The 19,226-nt window shown below is 41.0% G+C and overlaps 1 protein-coding gene across 1 annotated transcript; it reads right to left on the reverse strand.

Moving 5' to 3' along the window:
* Nucleotides 1-3,225: 3,225 nt before the first annotated feature.
* On the reverse strand, nucleotides 3,226-5,491 carry LOC141365421 (uncharacterized). Its single transcript, XM_073870038.1, has 4 exons — nucleotides 5,305-5,491; nucleotides 4,068-4,861; nucleotides 3,749-3,898; nucleotides 3,226-3,444 (listed from the first exon to the last, which is right to left on the reverse strand). The coding sequence occupies exons 1-4, from the start codon at nucleotides 5,489-5,491 to the stop codon at nucleotides 3,226-3,228; spliced, it is 1,350 nt and encodes a 449-aa protein (XP_073726139.1).
* Between the last annotated feature and the right edge of the window lie 13,735 nt (nucleotides 5,492-19,226).

Consider the following 19,226-nt stretch of genomic DNA (forward strand, 5'->3'; position numbering starts at 1 on the left):
AATTATGCATTTGTATATAAAGACAGTTTAGACAAACTTGTAAAAAAGTTTTTTAGATAATTCCTGCCTACCCTGCCTTTAATGAGCATTCTGTTCACTTATCCCCATTAGTGGGTTCAACTTAGTAATTTCCATTAAGTAATGTCTTTGAATTAGGGTATCAAGTTAAGATGATCTAAAATAATATCTTTGTTTTAACTTAATTATAAACACACAAATTTGAGTACAAAACTTTTTTTATTAAAACCAATGTTAAGCCAATACAAGCTATACATAAACACTTGTAATCAAAACTTTTTTTTGTAACAAACTTCAGTTGGGTGTGGGTCACATAATGAGGCTAGATAGACCAATAGACACATACAGCAGTATAGATATCTACATTCAGCACCTCCAAAAAAAAAAAAACACAGCCTGTCATCTAAGTTGTTTATCATTGTTATTAGTGTGTGTGACCTAATGAGGTTAAGTTGACTGATGATTACTGCAGGAAACATCTCACCTTCTATATGCGCATGCACACCCCTCTGCTTGTCATATGCCTATTAGGTCACCCAAAGCTGTACTGAACACTATTCATATTCACCCAATAGAAAATACATAACTTTAAAAGCATTAGCTTTTTTTCATTACACAACACTGAAATGTTGAACAGGTTTAAAATGTAAACATTTAAAAACCTTTTAACATTAATCTCACAGATCCAGCTGACTTGTACCAAAAGCTGTGCTGAACCCCAAACACAAACTAAAACTTCAGACGGCAGCTGACTGTTTTCAAATATTTGAAACTTGAATGCAGTATACTTTGACCCCATTATTTGAACAATATTCAGCGTTAATTGTATTCAGTCCAACAAAAGTAAATGTATCAAGTTCAACAAAAAAATCAGGGATCCTCTCCTGTTTGCTTAAGTGCTTTTGCCTTCAACTTTGGTTTGCATGTCAACAGAAACACATGAAAAAAAGGAATTCCAATCCTATTCTCGGGTGGGGCATGGTTTACAAATTATACCTCAGGAGCTTGTTTCGGATGCCGTGGACTCTGGCAGAGGCTTGATCTGGTTTGATCTTCATCACTACCCTCTGAAGGAACTCAAAGGAATACGTCATGGCTCGTGGATACTCAAGGTTAACGCAGTAGATGATCCCCAAAAGCATGGCAAAGCTGGATGGCACATCCTTGAAGTTGTGAAGCACAACAGTCTCCTCAACCACAACTGCCACATTGAAGACCTCACGTGGAAAGGCATCCTGGTTGTCACCTTCATAGCCTATCAACAGGCCAAGTTGCATCCCCTCCATGGCTGCAAGCTTGTCTGGAGTTATGACAGACGCACAGTTTTATAATAAGAGAAAATGAAGAGAGAATTTATCTTGGTTTTTATTTTATGCAAAACATTTTAGTCTCGTCTTTTTTCGTCAACAAAAAAGCATGTTACAGTTTTTTCCAATTGCTAACACACAATTTTGCAAACTAGTCTGGTTTTATCAAAAAACATAACACAATTTACAAAACCACACACCCAAATAGCAAAATAGCACATATATCCTGCAAAATGAAGCACTCCAACCAAAACTACATATATCATTAGTAAAATCAAACTTTGACACAAATTGGAACACACTTCATTCATATTACCAGATTTTTGTCTAACCAACTACACACAGTTGAGCATAATGAAAAGTGCACTTTTCTTTATTATGCTTTGCCATAATACTAAAATATGTATTAGATTGTTCACATGCACAAAAATATTTGCAGATACACACACATGCTGTTGAATTTTTTTTATTTTTCACCAAACAAGTCATAACGCCTCGTCCACATCACAGGCAATATATTCCCTTGCCAGACATCGAGCGAAGAAGCACCTTGAGGGCCTTATCCATCCCTAAATTGCACCAACATCAATCTCATCATATGTCTCTTCCATAGTCTGCAAAAGAGGCATGCGCACAAAGGGCTAGTGGTCATATACCTTCCATATAACTCTTCTATGGGGTTCAAAAATGGCAAGTATGGGGGGAGGTATTGCACGATAAATGTTTGGTAGTCAGCAAACCAGTTTTGGACTGGGGCTGCACGATGAAAGCTCACGTTGTGCCATACTACAACATACCGGTTTCTTTGGTTTGCATCATTCATACACTCGGATGGTATGAGAATGTTGTGGAGTCTTTCTAGAAATGTGAGAATATGGGCTGTGTTGTATCATGGTTGGCATGACGGTGGAGGACACCATCTATATTGGAGATGGCAGCACACATTGTGATGTTCCCACCACATTAGCCAGGAACATCTATAATGGCTCTGTGGCCAATGACGTTCCTGTGGTCTTTTCTAGTGCTTACATCCTAATTGAAGTGTTAACAATTAACCATTCAGGTGTTTGGGCAGGTGGCACATATATTGGCCATTTAGCTCGTGTAGTGTCATTTTGAATGGTAGTGTTTTGAAAAGGCAAACATGTGACTTTATGTCAGATTGTTGTGTCTTGTGCAGAGATCCGTGTTCAGTGCATTTAAAAAGTGCCATTGTGAATTGCAAAATGTGTGTAAAGCAGAAAATGTGTTTAGACTTTTGGAGACTTGAGAAGAGGTGTTGCTCTCTGTGTGTCAGTTTAAATAGTTGTGCTGTTCATGTCATTTTAGTGTGTTAACAATTGGAAAAAACTGTAATTTAGTCTTAGTCAGCGTTTTTGGACATTGGTGCAGTCTCATCATCGTCTCGTCTTAGTCATGGAAAAAAAAAGGTCGTTGACTAACATATTTTGTCTTGTCTCGTCTGACGAAATTAACGCTACACCCAACCATCATCCTCCCCATCACTATTCTGCCCCTCACTCTTCCCTGCATCATCACTATTTTGCTGACACATGACTTTATCAACACCCATGAGTGCATCTAATCCAATCTCTGTGTTAAAGGGTGTGTGTGTGTGTGTGTGTGTGTGTGTGTGTGTGTGTGTGTGTGTGTGTGTGTGTGTGTGTGTGTGTGTGTGTGTGTGTGTGTGTGTGTGTGTGTGTGTGTGGTGTGCGTGTGTGTGTGTGGTGAGTGTGTGTGTTGTAGTGAGGTGAGTGGGGTGTGCGTGTGTGGTGAGTGGGGTGTGTGTGTGTGGTGAGTGGGGTGTGTGTGTGTGTGTGTGCAAGTGTATATGGGCTGTTATGCATGACAGAAAAAGGTCTTACATCACACATCCTGATGATGTCTGATGGGTCTTCTCTTAGGTAGTGTGGCAGACCTGGTGCCCAATTTTACAATTCTCAGTTCGTCTACTCACGTCTTTCTTCAGACAGTCCAAAATGGCTTTCAGTGCAGGCTTATTTGCCGACTTGGTCGCAGCTTCGTACACTTCCAGCAGTCTTGGTGCCAGATCATCAAGTCCATCGAGGAACGACTCGAGAAGGTCTATGCTTACGACTCTTTTGAACTCTGCCCGAACCTGAGGAGACAAAAAGGTTAAGAAATTAGAGAAAAGATTTTCAAAGCATAGACTCAAAATTTAGTGAGCTAAGGTTGTCTGTTGTCAAAGCCTTTCATCCACTCAGTAATACTAAACACAATCCTCTCACTTATCTGTATGCACATTCACGCCACCATTCGGACTAAAAAAAAAACATTTCTGAACGGACCACAGTACAGTATCAGACATCCCTCTAGTACTTCCTGGAGGGAAGCTCATACATTGATATCCAGTCATTGGATTAAGTGATTAATCTTAGGCTGAATGTTGTCTATTGTTATACCTGTCTCTCACAGAACATGGCCGGCCATCTAGCTATGACATCCCCAATGAGAGGTTGATCCCCTACAATCTCCTTTCTGCGCTTGGAGAACGTGGCAGACATCAGCTCATCTATCTGCTGGTGATCTTGGTCTTTTTTCAGCACTTCCACCTGAATTGGATTGCACAAGCACAAAGGACACATACTAAGACAAAATAGTAGGCTTCACAAACACAAAAGCAAAGTGTAGGTAGTTAGTATAATATAGGCAGGTATGTATGCAGTAATATTAGACAGGTATGATGTGCATGTGTGATGTGCATGTGTGTGTATGATGTACCTCCATCATCCTCCGCTTTTCTTCCATGTTTTCATCACTCAGTCCTTCAGGGGGATCTGGACAGTAGTGGACCTCGCCCTTCTTTGACTTCTTCATACGTGGTCCCTTGGCTTCTACTCCTTTTCTTTTGTTGACCCTCACCTCTGGGCATCCAGCTGCACTTAACTTCTGTCGATAGTTTCCGAGCTTAAACTTCAGGCTGTGGAACCAGCCGTACCAACCCTTTCCAGACCCTGGCTCTTTTAGACTGGGATGCTTCTCCACAAGTGCTTTGGCAACATTCTCATAGTGTTGCCTCTCAGGATAAGGGCTAATCTTTGACATGCTGTCTGCAAGTGTGTCCAGTATATCAGTTTTCATACCTTTAGAAATCACCAGCACAGATCCATCCTTTGCATATCTTCCATTTGCTTCTTGCAGCGTGAGTTCAACATCATGTGAGAACTCTGGAATCGGGAAGGGCTCAGGCCAGTGCTGGGAGTCAGATTCCCCACTACTGAGAGATGGAAGGCTGGATGTGTCCAATGTGGAATCCGAGCAGGCTGCATCAGCTGTGAACAACACTTTCAATGTTGCTCTCTCCTCAGGAAGGTCTCGGATGTCTGTCAAATTGGTCAGCTGATCCTTGAACGCAGGGTCCTCAAATTGTAAAATAAATCCACCTCTCAGGCCAAGGTTTGCACGCAACACCTGGCACAGTGCATCAACACTAGGGGGGGGTGATTTCGATGGAAAGGCGCCTGATATCCGTCTCAGAGAGGACAACTCGCAGCAGCATCGTGGATCAATTCGGCCTGAAATTGGAGAAGAAAAAAAGGTTTAATTCATTGTATACATACAAACACATGGTTACTACTGAAAAGATTTGGAAAACACTTCAGGAGGGTTAATTCTTTTGGATCAGGCTGTTTAAATATATTTTGCAGGACACCCAAGAGGGTTAATTCTTCTACATCAGGGTAGAAAAACACAAACTTACAACAGCCTTAATTCAGCAAGAATGTTCTAGGAGTGGTTAACAGGCGACCCTGGACAAGGTATGACACAAGTGGCATGTAGTCATTGAGATCCTCTGGTTTCACCAAGAGACACTCAGCAGGACTTTTCTTCACAAGATGGTAACTCCTCAAATGCTCCACATAGTAAGTCGAAAAAGGTTCAACGAAGAAACAAACATGACCAGCAGGCACAATGCATATTTCCAAAATCCTTCCGAAGTTGGGTAGTCCACTTGTACTTCCAACAGAAAGTATCATTCCCTTTGAATACTGCGTTCCATTTAAGAAGACATTAGGGGTCAGTCCAACTGTGTCAACATCACTGAATTTATTCAAGATTGCTAGTCTAAGACCACCATCTAAGACTCCCAGGCACACATCAGTCACTTTTGCTGTCTCAATCTCAGGCTTGAAAATGCTGGGCATTTCAAGATAATATGCCAGCATAAGTTGGTGTCTTGAGGCAAGGGTAAGCAGAATGTTTTTAAAGTTATTGGCATCACGCACTACCTTCTTAAAGAAAGAATGCTTAGCCTCAAACCTGATTGTCCAACACTCTATTAAGGGTCCAAATCTTTGAATAAGGCAAGGATAATGTTCAATAAAGTGATGTTTGGGGCGCAATTTGTAATCAGGGAAAACTGTCAGTAGTATCTGTCTATGATCCGATATTTTGGTCTGCAAATAACACAGTGAGTCTTCAGTGTGATATGGAGTCGCTAAGAGCTCAACCAAGTCTTTCAGCTCAAGGATTACTTCCCATGTTTGATCCCCTTCTGGAACACGGTGGCCGATGATGAGGGCAAGGAAACGCACAAGACTCCAATTCTCGTGGCCGTTACCACCTACAGCTCCACTCTTTTGAAAAGTTGCAAGAATTTTCTGAGGACAATTTGTCTTATCAGAGAATTTAAAAGGGAAACTCTGTATTTCACTATTAAGCTCTTCTAATGTGAAATACTTCTTTGAAATCAAATCTGCAAGGCACAGACTTAGTTCTACAGGCACAATCCCTTCCAGCACATCGTGTAAAAAATCAGGTGGAAAGCCTGTGCATGTGTGAAAACCTGTCAGGCTGTTGAGAGGGCAGTCTCGTTTCACACCATCAACAGATGCAAGGTCCGTCTGCTTCAAGACATTTACAGCTTCATCAAATGATTCTGGTGACCTTAAAACAAAGTTCCCAGTTCTAACATCACACGTTTGTATGTCTTGACGACTAGCTAGACAAAACCTACAAAACTTCTCAACATTGAAAGACTCTTGGAATCCACCTAAGGAATGTGCTGCCAAGTTGTCAGCAGCAACGAACAAGATGGTGCCTTTAACATTACACCCTAGTTTCTCTACAAACACACCTACTGTTTCAAGACATTTAATATCTTCAATCAGTGGCTTCAAAACACGATCATAACCATAAATCCTGACATGCTCAACCTTGCACAGTAAAGCAAGGTAGATTGATGACAATGCTGACTTGTATCTAGAGGGTAAATTGCCAATAACCCAATACACACCACAGACTTTATGTTTTTTTTTGATGTGCCCAAGGGATTGCAGATTTCAAAGTCGTCAATATACAAAGTAATAGCTACGCTTAGTTCTTGACCTGAGAGGATTCCATTCGATTTATAGAAGTCACCATCCAGAAAAGACTTGTAGTAACCAGACTGTTCAACAGGTTTGTTTTTCCCCAGTGCTTGCAGTACCTCTTCTTTTTTAAGAAGATCTGAAAGTAACTTTAGAATAGGGATATAGATAACAGTATGAAACTTTTCTTGTCTGTTCAAAAGATATTCGACAGGTTCAATGACACTAAAGTTCTTTTTGTAATATAACTGTCTTTTGTAGTCTGTGCCTAAAGATCCTTCTCTTGAAAGGAAATTAAATGGGTTAGCACTTTGAAATAGTTCAGTCAAGGATGTCAAACATTCCTCAGATGTGCAATTATGCTTCTCCAAAACATTCTCAATTGACTCCCTAGTTATTTGTCCAGCACATTTTCCAATATCAAACAAATCATCCACAATTTCTTGAATCGCAGACTTTGACACATGAAGGACGGCTTGCAGTCGAAGGAAAAGGGATGCAGTTCTGTGCTCAATTGACTTCTGTGTAGGCTGAGAGTCAGGTTCAGTCACTGAAACATCTGGTGACTCTAAATCAAAGTTATCTTGTTCATCATTGACAGAAGCTTGACTTTGACAATAAATAATAAGTTCAGGTTTGAAATTATTGAATGTAGAAGACTGATGATATCGGGTTCTGTGAGCAGTAAAAGTCGAGGCTACTATAGATGTAAAACAGCACCCCACAAATGGGCAATTCACAGTCTCTCTTTTTATCAAATGTCTCTTTAAATGAAGAAAATTATTTTTGATATTGGTTGGCGCCGAAAAATTACAAAGTTCACAACGAAGTTTAGCAACGGGACTGGTTCCTTGTTTGTGGTCCGTCAAATGTTTTAAAAGTTCCACATGGGATTGAAAGACGGTAAGACAATTCAGGTAAATGCAAGTAAAACCTGTTCTTCCACGTCCATGCTTGTCCTTGTAATGATTCACTATAGTCTTTTCAATGTATGAGGAAAAATTGCAAAACTTACAAGTCCACTTCATCAAATGAGTAGCTGAGCCTGGTAAATCATAAAACACCTGAAACACACAAAACAGAAGAAAAGTTTTAGCTGCTTAGTGATGTGAATATGAAGAGCATATTTTTAGTTAAGTCTAACTAACAAATTGGATATATGAATTGTTGGATTGCTCTTTAGCACTAGCTAACGCAACCGATGTTATGTAATAAGAAACAATAATGCTGTAATTTTCAGCATCATTACTGCAGTCTTCAGTGTCACATGATCCTTCAGAAATGAGTCTAATATGTTGATTTGCTCTTAAGAAAATGTTGTGGTTTTCCTTTTCCTCAAATGAAACAATCTTCAGTCTTAGGTTTTGATTTCAAGAGATAGACTTTTATTTTCCGGACAAAATAAGAAGCCGAGGCCGCCCTGGTGAATCCCCCCAGAACCAGAGTGAAGTCCTGGGAGGATCCTCCAAATCAGTCTGACCCTCTGAGCCAGGGCTTGGTTAATATATATATATAAACTTTATTACAGGCTCTAGGCCCAACATCATGACATACAACATAACAGAGGGAATAAATACATACACACATAAAAACATACTTTGATTCATGAGAGTCTTAACAGGCACCCATACCAATGTTTCCACAAATATAGGACAAGGACAAGGTCTTTGTTCCCTCCCCTCATGGTTAAAACAATAGCCGTTTCTCAATGTCAAGGAAGGATCCTCGGAAGCTAGAATTTCGAGGATGCTACGTCATCGACGTCCGTCGAAGGACTGTTCCAATGTCGAGGATCCTCGAAATTTCAGCCAAGGACTGAGTCCTTCGTTCGAGAAATATCCCATATACAGGAAAGGATGCAAATTTGTATCCCTCACGCTCTTCACGCGCTGAAATCACCCACAATCCTATGCGCGCAGCACCGAAAGCACACCTTTTAATCACGCAATGACGTAATGACGTGCACTTGTTAGCCTGTTCCATTTAACGTGTTCTCCGATTGCTTAAAAGGAGCCTCGACTCGCCTCTCAAGGAAGTGACTTGTAAGGACTAGTCCTGCCAAGGAAGTATCCTTGACATTGAGAAACGGCTACTATGTATCTGTTCAGGCTTGTAACTTGGCTATTCCTTATACTGAGACCCTCTGTGACCTTTGACATGAAACATGAATCCACACAGCTGGTTTGCAATAGCAATCCCATGGCAAACTCCTGACCCACACACAGCATACCACATGACACAAATAATGCATAACTTCATGGTAAACAAATTGCATGTGATTATAGAGACCCTCTGTGACCTTTGACATGAAACATGAATCCACACAGCTGGTTTGCAATAGCAATCCCATGGCAAACTCCTGACTAGAGCCCGACCGATTTATCGTTTTGCTGATTTTATCGGCCGATATGAGCATGTCGCAGATATATCTGTATCGGCGTATAAGCCGCAGATATGCGCCGATATGAACGTTTGTTACAGAACACATTAAATGCATTTGAAAGATGTAAGTACTTGTTTGTCCAGCAGAGTGCGCCCTACTGGTTGCTAATGGTGACCCAGGTCACTCACTGTAGTGACACCATCCAATCCCCCACCCCCTTCACTTCAGTTAGTCTCTCAGTTCAGGTGGCATGGAAGCAGTCACGCAGTGTCTTCTTCACAACATTGTTACACCTGGTATTAAGACGCGCTTTGGTCGATTGGATTATAAATGGACAAGAGAGACGAATTCCCGTTTACATTTGGTGTTTTTAATCCGTCTCTTTGTCGACTTGCGAGTTAAAACGCAAGCGGGAGAAATGACGCGAGACGGAGAAATGACACGTTTAAACTACGCGCAGCCGTGCACTTATATATCACTATATGAGATTACTGCTGCTTGTGTTGTTAGTTAACATGCTAATGTCACGGCTAGGGGCGGGCTGTTAATGGCTAAAGCCACGCCCCTTCTCAACTTCCACCTCGAGGAGGTCCCCAAAGCCAACCCAATGACCAGACAACACGAGAACAGGTAAGTATTAAAACAAACTTTATTTAAATATTTAAAATAACTTGGGAAATGGGGAAGGGGCAATTAAAACTAAGCTTTCTCTCGGCCTTCCAGGCAGACCACAACACAGAGAGGTGGCAAGAAGGGGAAGAGGGCAACGGGGGTTCCAGGGGGGACTGGTAACCAAAGGTAATGGGGGGGGAGACGAGAACACAGGCTCCTGCCCAACTCCGCTATCCGTGGCGCCCTCCTGTTCTTTCCTGGAGGCAAAGATAAAATAGTGTGATTTTAGGGGTTTAACTCTCTCTTCACCCGTTGTACCTGTGTCGCACTAGGCAGATGCTTCACTGCTCACTCTCCTTCCTTCCTCTTTCCACAGGCAGCGACTGGGACACAAAGACACGTTTAGTTTGGACTTGGATCGTTCTCACCTATCTGCTGCTTACAGCTCTCGGTAAGTGTGATTTTCCACAGTTCGTTCTCCTGACGTTCACTCTCGTTCTCTCTTTCTCCACAGGCAGCTTGGACACAACAACACGGTTAATTCAACTTGGATGCTTCTCACCTCTCCGCTGTTTACAGCTCTGGGTACGTATGACTGTCCGCAGTTCGTTCTCCTGACGTTCACTCTCGTTCTCTCTTTCTCCACAGGCAGCTTGGACACAACAACACAGTTAATTTACTTGGATGCTTCTCACCTCTCCGCTGTTGACAGCTCTGGGTACGTATGACTGTCCGCAGTTCGTTCTCCTGACGTTCACTCTCGTTCTCTCTTTCTCCACAGGCAGCTTGGACACAACAACACGGTTAATTCAACTTGAATGCTTCTCACCTCTCCGCTGTATACAGCTCTTAGTAAGTGCAGCTTTTCCTTAGCTCGCTGTACGCCGTTCTGATCGACAATGCACGGGGGCGGGCTTACGACGGCTGGCCTACACAGAAGGGCAAACGGGCGATGATTTCCCCAGAAGGCGCCGGGGGCAAAACCCTCTCGGCGAGTTCGCTGGTCAGCAGGGGGGGCAAAATGTCACACCGTCTCACCGGGCCGAGCGCTGCCCTATCCTCAATGCCCGTAGGGCGATCGAATACCGGACAGGGGCGCCCTTTTGTAGAGACCACGGGGCGGCGGAACTCCTTCGCCTCTCACTCTGCCACAAGGGAAAACACACAGGTAAAGTAGCAATGCAAAGGCCCGTAGTTGTACTCACACACACACCGCCAGCTTCCAAGTCTTCACCGCCACACTCCGAAACCTGTCGACATACAGATGGGGGCGGCTTCCAGAGGCCCACACCGTCACTTCTCACTCAAACCGCGCACAGCGTATAATAGATGATGTTCCTTGCGACCGTCAGGCTCTCCGTCTCTTCCTCAGTAAAATGGATGATGCGGGGTACGTCTGACAAGACACACAGCACTTGCACAGCAACCCACAGCAAATACACAGCACCACTTCAACGTGAAAGGTTTTCAAATTACATGGACTCACCCACCACACTACAGGTGTACACAAGAGACACCCGACGTCCTCCACTTCGCTGAGGTCGGATGGGGGCGATGACAATACGGCCGGGATGTTTAATTCTGCTGCTGCGGCTGCTGAGTCCAAATATTCCTGCGGCTCACCTACCGCACTGGATCAGGGGTAGGGCCGCCCTCCTCTTCCTGGAGGTATTCGGTAAATGCACAGGTTAGTTGTTACACTTCATTTTAATCCAGAAGCTAATACTCACAGCGGTCCTCTTGGTTAATGTTTTGCAAAACTGTTACATTTCCTTCTTCCTTGGTTTCTCTAAATGTGTCACGTATACCAATGTTTCTTCTACCCACAGGGTTTTCTCTTACTCCAGCGTCCACTGCGAACTACAACAGAGTAGGGATGACTCCCACGAAACTGACGTTTCGACACTGTGTCGAGATCCCGAAGCGTAAATGTTTCGAAACACTGCTCCGAAATGTGATTCGAAACACCCATGTCACGTGATGAAGTGATTCGAAACACCAAGTGGTGCATTTCACAAGTATTTCGAAAGGTGGCGTACCTGTCGAATCTGCGTCGAATCTTAAACTGACAGGGTAGGAAACAAATCTGACAATACCTCATAGATGCGTTTTTGGCAAGATCAAATACTATAATTTACTGAAAAGTCATTTTTCCTCATATGTATTTAACACTTACAAAAAAATGCATGCCAGCAAAAGTGTCCCTTGTGTGAGAATATTTTCAAAGGCTGGAGAAATTACATGTAAAAAAGAAGCTGGTTGAGTTTATCAACACAGAACAATTTATATATTTGAATAAAGATCTTTATATGTAAACAATGTGGCATATTATGGCTTGATATATTTTATGAATCTCTTATTATTTATTTGGTATATCTCTATTCTATTTTTTTATTATTAAATAGACCCGAATAGCCTATAGTTATCGACAATTGTGAGCCTAAAAGCTCATGTAGTTGTCAAACAGATGTTGAAACAACAACAAAAAGCACTTTATTATGATGACGAAACGCATGCATTTCCCGGGTTCGATCCTATGATCTACGCATGAGAGTCGAGAGCACTATCCACTCTCCCATCCTATCACTTATGTGTCAATCAAACAACATGTGGGATACAATTTGTCAGCGCTCATTTAAAATCTTGTCAAGGCTGCTTCATGTAAAGACATGCAAACGACCGCTAGGTGTCACTGTGGAGGCGGTTTCGGATTGATGTTTCGAAGCCTCGAAACATACGGCACAATTGATTCAACTGTTTCAGTGTTTCACGAAGCCTCGCTCTGCCCACCACTACAATAGAGAGAGAGAGAGAGAGAGAGAAAGTATAACCAGCCTCCAATGCGTATCGGACGAGCACAGCTCCGCACCTCAACTCACACACTAAGCACACAAACTGTGATTTACACTGCTCTTAAATACTCCTCTGTGTGCTGCAATCTTCCAATCAACCGGCGCTCCTCTTAACCACGCACAGCTGCGCTTGATTTGGCTGATTACAGCCCTCGCGATGCTACCGGATGTCCGGTGTTTCCTCTTCCCGGTCTGGGCGGAAACATCCAGGCGGAACCAAAGTTTCCCAACTTTTGGTTCCGCCCAAAAAGATCGTCACCTTGTGACACTAATTTCAGAGCAATTGATTCAATAAGCTCGCGCAACTCTACACCCTTTCTAAATAAAAGAGGCGGAGCGAAGACGCTTTAGTTTTATAAAAGTCTAAAGTTTGCACGGAACCCTGGGTTTGTGTTATAAAAACGTTGTGCACAACATTAAACATAGCGTACATTAGTACATGCTCCGTCAAGCATTGTCTTCGTAACGGTGAGTGGCTAACAAATTTGTGAAGTACACAACTTACTGTAAAGCTAATAATCAATGACTTCATAAGTTTCTCTTTATAACGTTATTCTTGTCAAAACTGCAAATGATGCAAGTTTTATGTATTTTGTTCTCTTTGTGTTTTAAAGTTATTTATAATAAGTCAAGTTTACTGTTTAGTGCACTGATATCCGACTCATTTTGGATAATAAAGTTTATCGTTAACTTCTTGCCTATAGTACATATCTTTGTCACATCAATATAAGTGTTGGATCACCACATTTGTGAGTGATCACCACATTTGTGAGTGATCATTGCATTTAATTGTATTTATTCATAAACAGTATATTATGTTGAAGTATATAGTGTATTCTATGTACAGTACTGTAGTATAATATACTGCAGTACAGGGCCGCTGGAAGTCATTTTGATCAGGGGTGCTGTGATTTTTTTTTTTTTTACAAAAACCTATGAGCCTATAGGCCCATTTAAAATACATTTTAAAAATAAATACATTGAGTTTCACACTACTTTATTGTCATATACACTTTAGTGCACACAGCAGGGTCTGAAACACACAGACATCAGATTAATATATGCGCTATTAAGCAGAAATACTTATAACAATTCCAGGGGAAATTACTTTCGTTACATCTTCAGACATACATTACATATATATATTTACATACAACATATAATATTATAACAACATATACTATTAAATAAACTTCAAAATTTTCAATGTCCAGACGAACATATTTTACTTTCGTTTTTAAGTTAGGATCACACGTCGATTAACAGTGGTAAAATATTCTCACAATTACATACCTTATATAGACCTTTTTTTACTAAATAGTACTATCGCTGGCTTTTTTAACTTATAAATAATTCATACATTGAACAAAAATAATAATGGGTTTAGTTCCGATATTGTATACTTTTATAAAGAAATACATGCTGTATAATTACATTTTTAGAATATATTAGGCTTTATATAAGGTTTGTACTCTAAAAATACTTTATTTGTTACAAACAAGAGATAAAGAATTTACAAACGTTCTCATTTCACCATATCCACAGGTAAAGAGTCATTATATACAATAAATTCGTGGGGAAGCATTTAAAAAACATTTAAAAATATATGCATTTGTTTAAAAGCAAAGCATTTATTTACTTAGCTACAGATGAAGCAGCCCTTTGCGCCTTCTAACGTCTCATAATCGGTTATCATTTATGTCCAAGACACTCAATAATAATCTTTTAAATTTTAAACCTTTAAAAAGGCGTGTTTGTGCTGCTTCGCATGCATGATAACAAACCCGCGTTGTCATCCCGTTAATATGCGCATATTATCAACGCGCTCTTTACTCTAGCAAAAGACACTCGCGTCGCGCATTGCGCCGGTTGTATAATAAAGTCCAAAGTCTCTCATGAGGGGACGAATGCCCATGGAGTTTAGAATTTCTGTGTGGGCATACATCAGCCAAAGGTGTGTGAGTCTTTTTTGGGTCCTGGTGAGTGCGTACCATGTCTACAAAAGACGCAATGCGGAGAAGTGCGCTCGGATGAGGCCACGGAGATGGGTAGGCACATGAAATTAAAATCCAAAATACACGTAATAACCTACGTGTGTCAAAAATAATTTCCTAAAATATTCATAAGTAATATATAGACGGGGTTGCCGGTTTACAAACATTACAGGGTGCGCGAGCATCCAGGAGGCAGAAAGCCCGATTGGTGAGCTGATCCGCTACTGCAACAACCTTAATTATTGAAGCGTTCTTTATTGTTTGTATATAAATAAAACTTGATTTTAGTTGGAACTGTTTTTCTGTCTTTATTTTTGCAGTGTTACTGTGATACATGTATGAATTATAATGTTAGGCTAGTAATGTAATAGTCGCATTTACTGGTATGTTAACATCAGGCACCCAGCACTGACTCTGTTGGTAATATTATCCACGCAACAACTCCTTTGCATTTTGACTTACAGACACAGCTAGCCTACAACACAAGGCACGTCTCTTCTTTCTGCCTCTTGCAACCAATTAATGACGTCGCCGAGCAACCCATCTATAAATTGTGCAAAACTTTTTACTTAAAAAAAAATCTCCCTCTCGCCAACAGGGGGTGCTGCAGCACCCGCAGCACCCCCACTTCCCGCGGCCATGCTGCAGTATATGTGTGCTGAACTATAATATACACATAAAGATATCGGCCGATATATCGTTATGGGTCTTTTTTTACTCCCTAATATCGCAAAAAAAAACGCATATCGGTCGGGCTCTACTCCTGCAAATTGCATGTGATTATAATGGTAAACTCATATTCATGTAGATTGGGATTAAAATAAACTTCTTCAAAAACATTTATTTATGATTATTATCAATGTTAAAAACAGTTTCTTCAAAATTCATTGATGAATAGAAAGTTCAAAAGAATAGAATTTATTTAAAATAGAATATTTTCTAACATTATAAATGTCTTTACTGTAACCTTTGATCACTTAAAGGAGTCATATTATAGGGCTAAAAAGCAGATTACTTTGTGTATTTGGTGTAATACAATGTGTTCGTGGTTAAAAAAATCATTATTTTCCACATACCATACATTTTTTTAGCACCTCTAAGTCCCGCCCATCTGAAACAGGTCGTTTGGTACAAAGCTCATCGTTGTGAGAAAGCACGGTGTCAACGGGTGTGAACTGATTGGCCAGCTATCCAGTGCATTGTGACTGGCTGAATACCTCAGTAACGTAATCGGATATACAGTACTGTTCAAAATAATAGCAGTACAATGTGACTAACCAGAATAATCAAGGTTTTTAGTATATTTTTTATTGCTACGTGGCAAACAAGTTACCTGTAGGTTCAGTAGATTCTCAGAAAACAAACAAGACCCAGCATTCATGATATGCACGCTCTTAAGGCTGTGCAATTGGGCAATTAGTTGAAAGGGGTGTGTTCAAAAAATAGCAGTGTCTACCTTTGACTGTACAAACTCAAAACTATTTTGTACAAACATTTTTTTTTCTGGGATTTAGCAATCCTGTGAATCACTAAACTAATATTTAGTTGTATGACCACAGTTTTTTAAAACTGCTTGACATCTGTGTGGCATGGAGTCAACCAACTTGTGGCACCTCTCTCAGCTGTTATTCCACTCCATGATTCTTTAACAACATTCCACAATTCATTCACATTTCTTGGTTTTGATATTTTTTATATCACCCCACAAGTTCTCAATTGGATTAAGGTCTGGAGATTGGGCTGGCCACTCCATAACATTAATTTTGTTGGTTTGGAACTGTAAGGGATCTCAGGTTTCGGAAGGAGAACAAAACTGCAATCGTTCCCCGGTTTCGGACACAATATGTCTGAGAGCATTGCTAGAGTACGAATATATTGTATTGCAATATGGAGCGTTTAAGTATTAACCTTAAATCAAAATTAAACAACAGATTTGTAAATGAAAAGGTTTAATTACAGTACTGACTTAAAGTTACAGTTGAAATGGTTACACTATAAATGCATGAAATGGTAAATAATACAAACAATTGACTGTTTCCAATGTATGTGAGATATTACCTGATAAAATAGAGAACAGAGAAAGAAAGAAAGTTTAGAAGAAAGAAATTCACACTTGAGAACTGAAATCTAGGCCTAATGGCCCGGACCCCAGAACTTAGGTGAAGAAAGAAAGGAAAGGGGAAAAGGCCAATGCAAGGCAAAAGCTAAAAAGCAAAGGCCCAGAGCTCATAAAAACCTTAACCTTTATCCTCTATCTCTTGACCATGTGACTAAGCCTAACTTGATACATTCAAATTGACCAATCAAAAGATCACCTTTAACCCCCACTCTACTTGACCAAACCCAACATAATACATTCAAACTGACCAATCAGAAGACCACCTTTAACCCCCACTGTAACGGCTGTGACAATAATCTTTGATCACTATCAGCACAGGAGGTTTTGACAAGTTGTAACCAAGTATTAAATTCCTATATTTTTAATCTTACAGAACCAAGACTTTGCCCGTTTACTAGTGTGTTTTGGGTCATTGTCTTGTTGAAACAACCATTTCAAGGGCATGTCCTCTTCAGCATAGGGCAACATGACCTCTTCAAGTATTTTAACATATGCAAACTGATCCATGATCCCTGGTATGCGATAAATAGGCCCAACACCATAGTAGGAGAAACATGCCCATATCATGATGCTTGCACCTCCATGCTTCACTGTCTTCACTTTGTACTGTGGCTTAAAGGCGGAGTCCACGATGTTTGAAAAACGCGTTGGAAAAGGAGACGGGCCGACTACCAAAACACACTTATAGCCAATCAAATCAAATAAAATGCCGGGTTGCGTATGTGTGGGGCGGGTCTATCAACAGAAGGTCCAGATTCTATTGGTGTAGGGGCGTGTTTGTTTAGGTGATTTCAAATATCAACATTGGCTTTCAAACATCATGGACTCCGCCTTTAAATTCAGAGTTTGGGGGTCCACAAAATGTTCCTCCATTTCTCTTTAGGCCAGTTGATGTGTTTTTTGGCAAATTGTAACCTCTTCTGCACATGCCTTTTTTTTAACAGAGGGACTTTGCGGGGGATTCTTGAAAATAGATTAGCTTCACAAAGACGTCTTCTAACTGTCACAGTACTTACAGGTAACTCCAGACTGTCTTTGATCATCCTGGAGGTGATCATTGGCTGAGCCTTTGCCATTCTGGTTAGTCTTCTATCCATTTTGATGGTTGTCTTCCGTTTTCTTCCACGTCTCTCTGGTTTTGCTCTCCATTTTAAGGCATTGGAGATCATTTTAGCTGTACAGCCTATCATTTTTTGCACCTCTTTATAGGTTTTCCCCTCTCCAATCAACTTTTTAATCAAAGTACGCTGTTCTTCTGAACAATGTCTTGAACGACCCATTTTCCTCAGCTTTCAAATGCATGTTCAACAAGTGTTGGCTTCATCCTTAAATAGGGGCCACCTGATTCACACCTGTTTCTTCACAAAATTGATGACCTCAGTGATTGAATGCCATACTGCTATTTTTTTTAACACACCCCTTTCAACTAATTCAACTAGAACGCTCTCCAACATTCCCTTTAAACGCAAGGGCGCAAGTTCCATGGCGGGTTGCTATTATTATGACGGATTTGACAGGCGCACGCCAGGAGCGGTTCACAGCCGAGGAGACCGACGTTCTTGTAAGAGCAGTCAAAGACAAAGAAGTTGTTTTGTATGGGGATGGGAGAAACCCGCCCAAATCAGCGTCGGTTAAACAGGCGTGAGAGGAAATAGCCGCAATTGTCTCATCAGCTGCGCCAAGCACTACAATGATGTCAGGAGACGGGGGGATCCCAAGCTTGCCAGCATAATCGGGCACGCCAAGCACACAGGAGGACATCGCTGCGTCCACCCTCACCGCTGAAAGGGTTTGGGGGCTTTGAAATCGGACACAAGAAACGCAAGCAAGGTTCAACCCCAAAGTACACTTACAAATCAAGTTCACATACATGAAGGTTTCTTATGAAAACATTTTAATTATTATTTAGATTAAATAAACGTAATACAGCCACACAACAAACTTATGAAAATATTTTAATCGTTATTTGCATGATAATTGTTTAACGCTGCCACAGAAAAATAAATAAAAACTATCACCACAATGATTTCCCTTATCTCATGTATTATTATTTTTTATTGTAACAATTTATGATTTGCAAAAATAACTGTTGCATCTGTGTAGATTAGATAAGCAATGCGCGTTGTGCACGCTATACATTATGGTCAAGCATGCGCCCTTAAAATAGCATAATGAACCACGCGCAACGCGCCACTGACTTTAGACCAGTTTTTTTTGGTTAGTAGCGCAATTGCTTTTTGAAACTGCAAAATAGCATAAGAGATGGTTTGCGCCGGAGCACGCTTCCTTTTTTGCGCTGAACCGCCCAGGGAGCGCAAGTTCATTCCCTAGTTTGCCGACGTGCGTCTGTGGAGGGAAAAACCCGCTGTGCGCCAGTGCAAAATACGAAATGATACATGCGTCACTGACAAAGTCAATTGCGCTGGGTGCAAGATAGGGCCCAGTGTCTGCTCGACATGGCGGAAACAACAATACAACGTGATTGAAAGTTACACCCTCTATCTTTGCGTATATATGAGGGCGGTGTTATGAAAATGTTCAAACCAGTATGACGTCAAACTGCATGGGCGTGTTAAACGAGCCGTTTTAGGTGGGCGTGGATGAGGCTTCA

This window comes from Misgurnus anguillicaudatus, chromosome 7 (genome assembly GCF_027580225.2).
Source record: "Misgurnus anguillicaudatus chromosome 7, ASM2758022v2, whole genome shotgun sequence".
Lineage (NCBI taxonomy): Eukaryota > Metazoa > Chordata > Actinopteri > Cypriniformes > Cobitidae > Misgurnus > Misgurnus anguillicaudatus.

What these genes read in the sequence shown, in the direction of transcription:
- LOC141365421 (XM_073870038.1), bottom strand. Translation starts at nt 5,491, where the DNA reads ATGCCCAGCATTTTCAAGCCTGAGATTGAGACAGCAAAAGTGACTGAT. An exon ending in AATGATACTTTCTGTTGGAA is followed by an intron (nt 4,862 to 5,304) that starts GTACAAGTGGAC and finishes CTCCAATTTCAG; the next exon opens with GCCGAATTGATCCACGATGC. An exon ending in AAAAGCGGAGGATGATGGAG is followed by an intron (nt 3,899 to 4,067) that starts GTACATCATACA and finishes AATCCAATTCAG; the next exon opens with GTGGAAGTGCTGAAAAAAGA.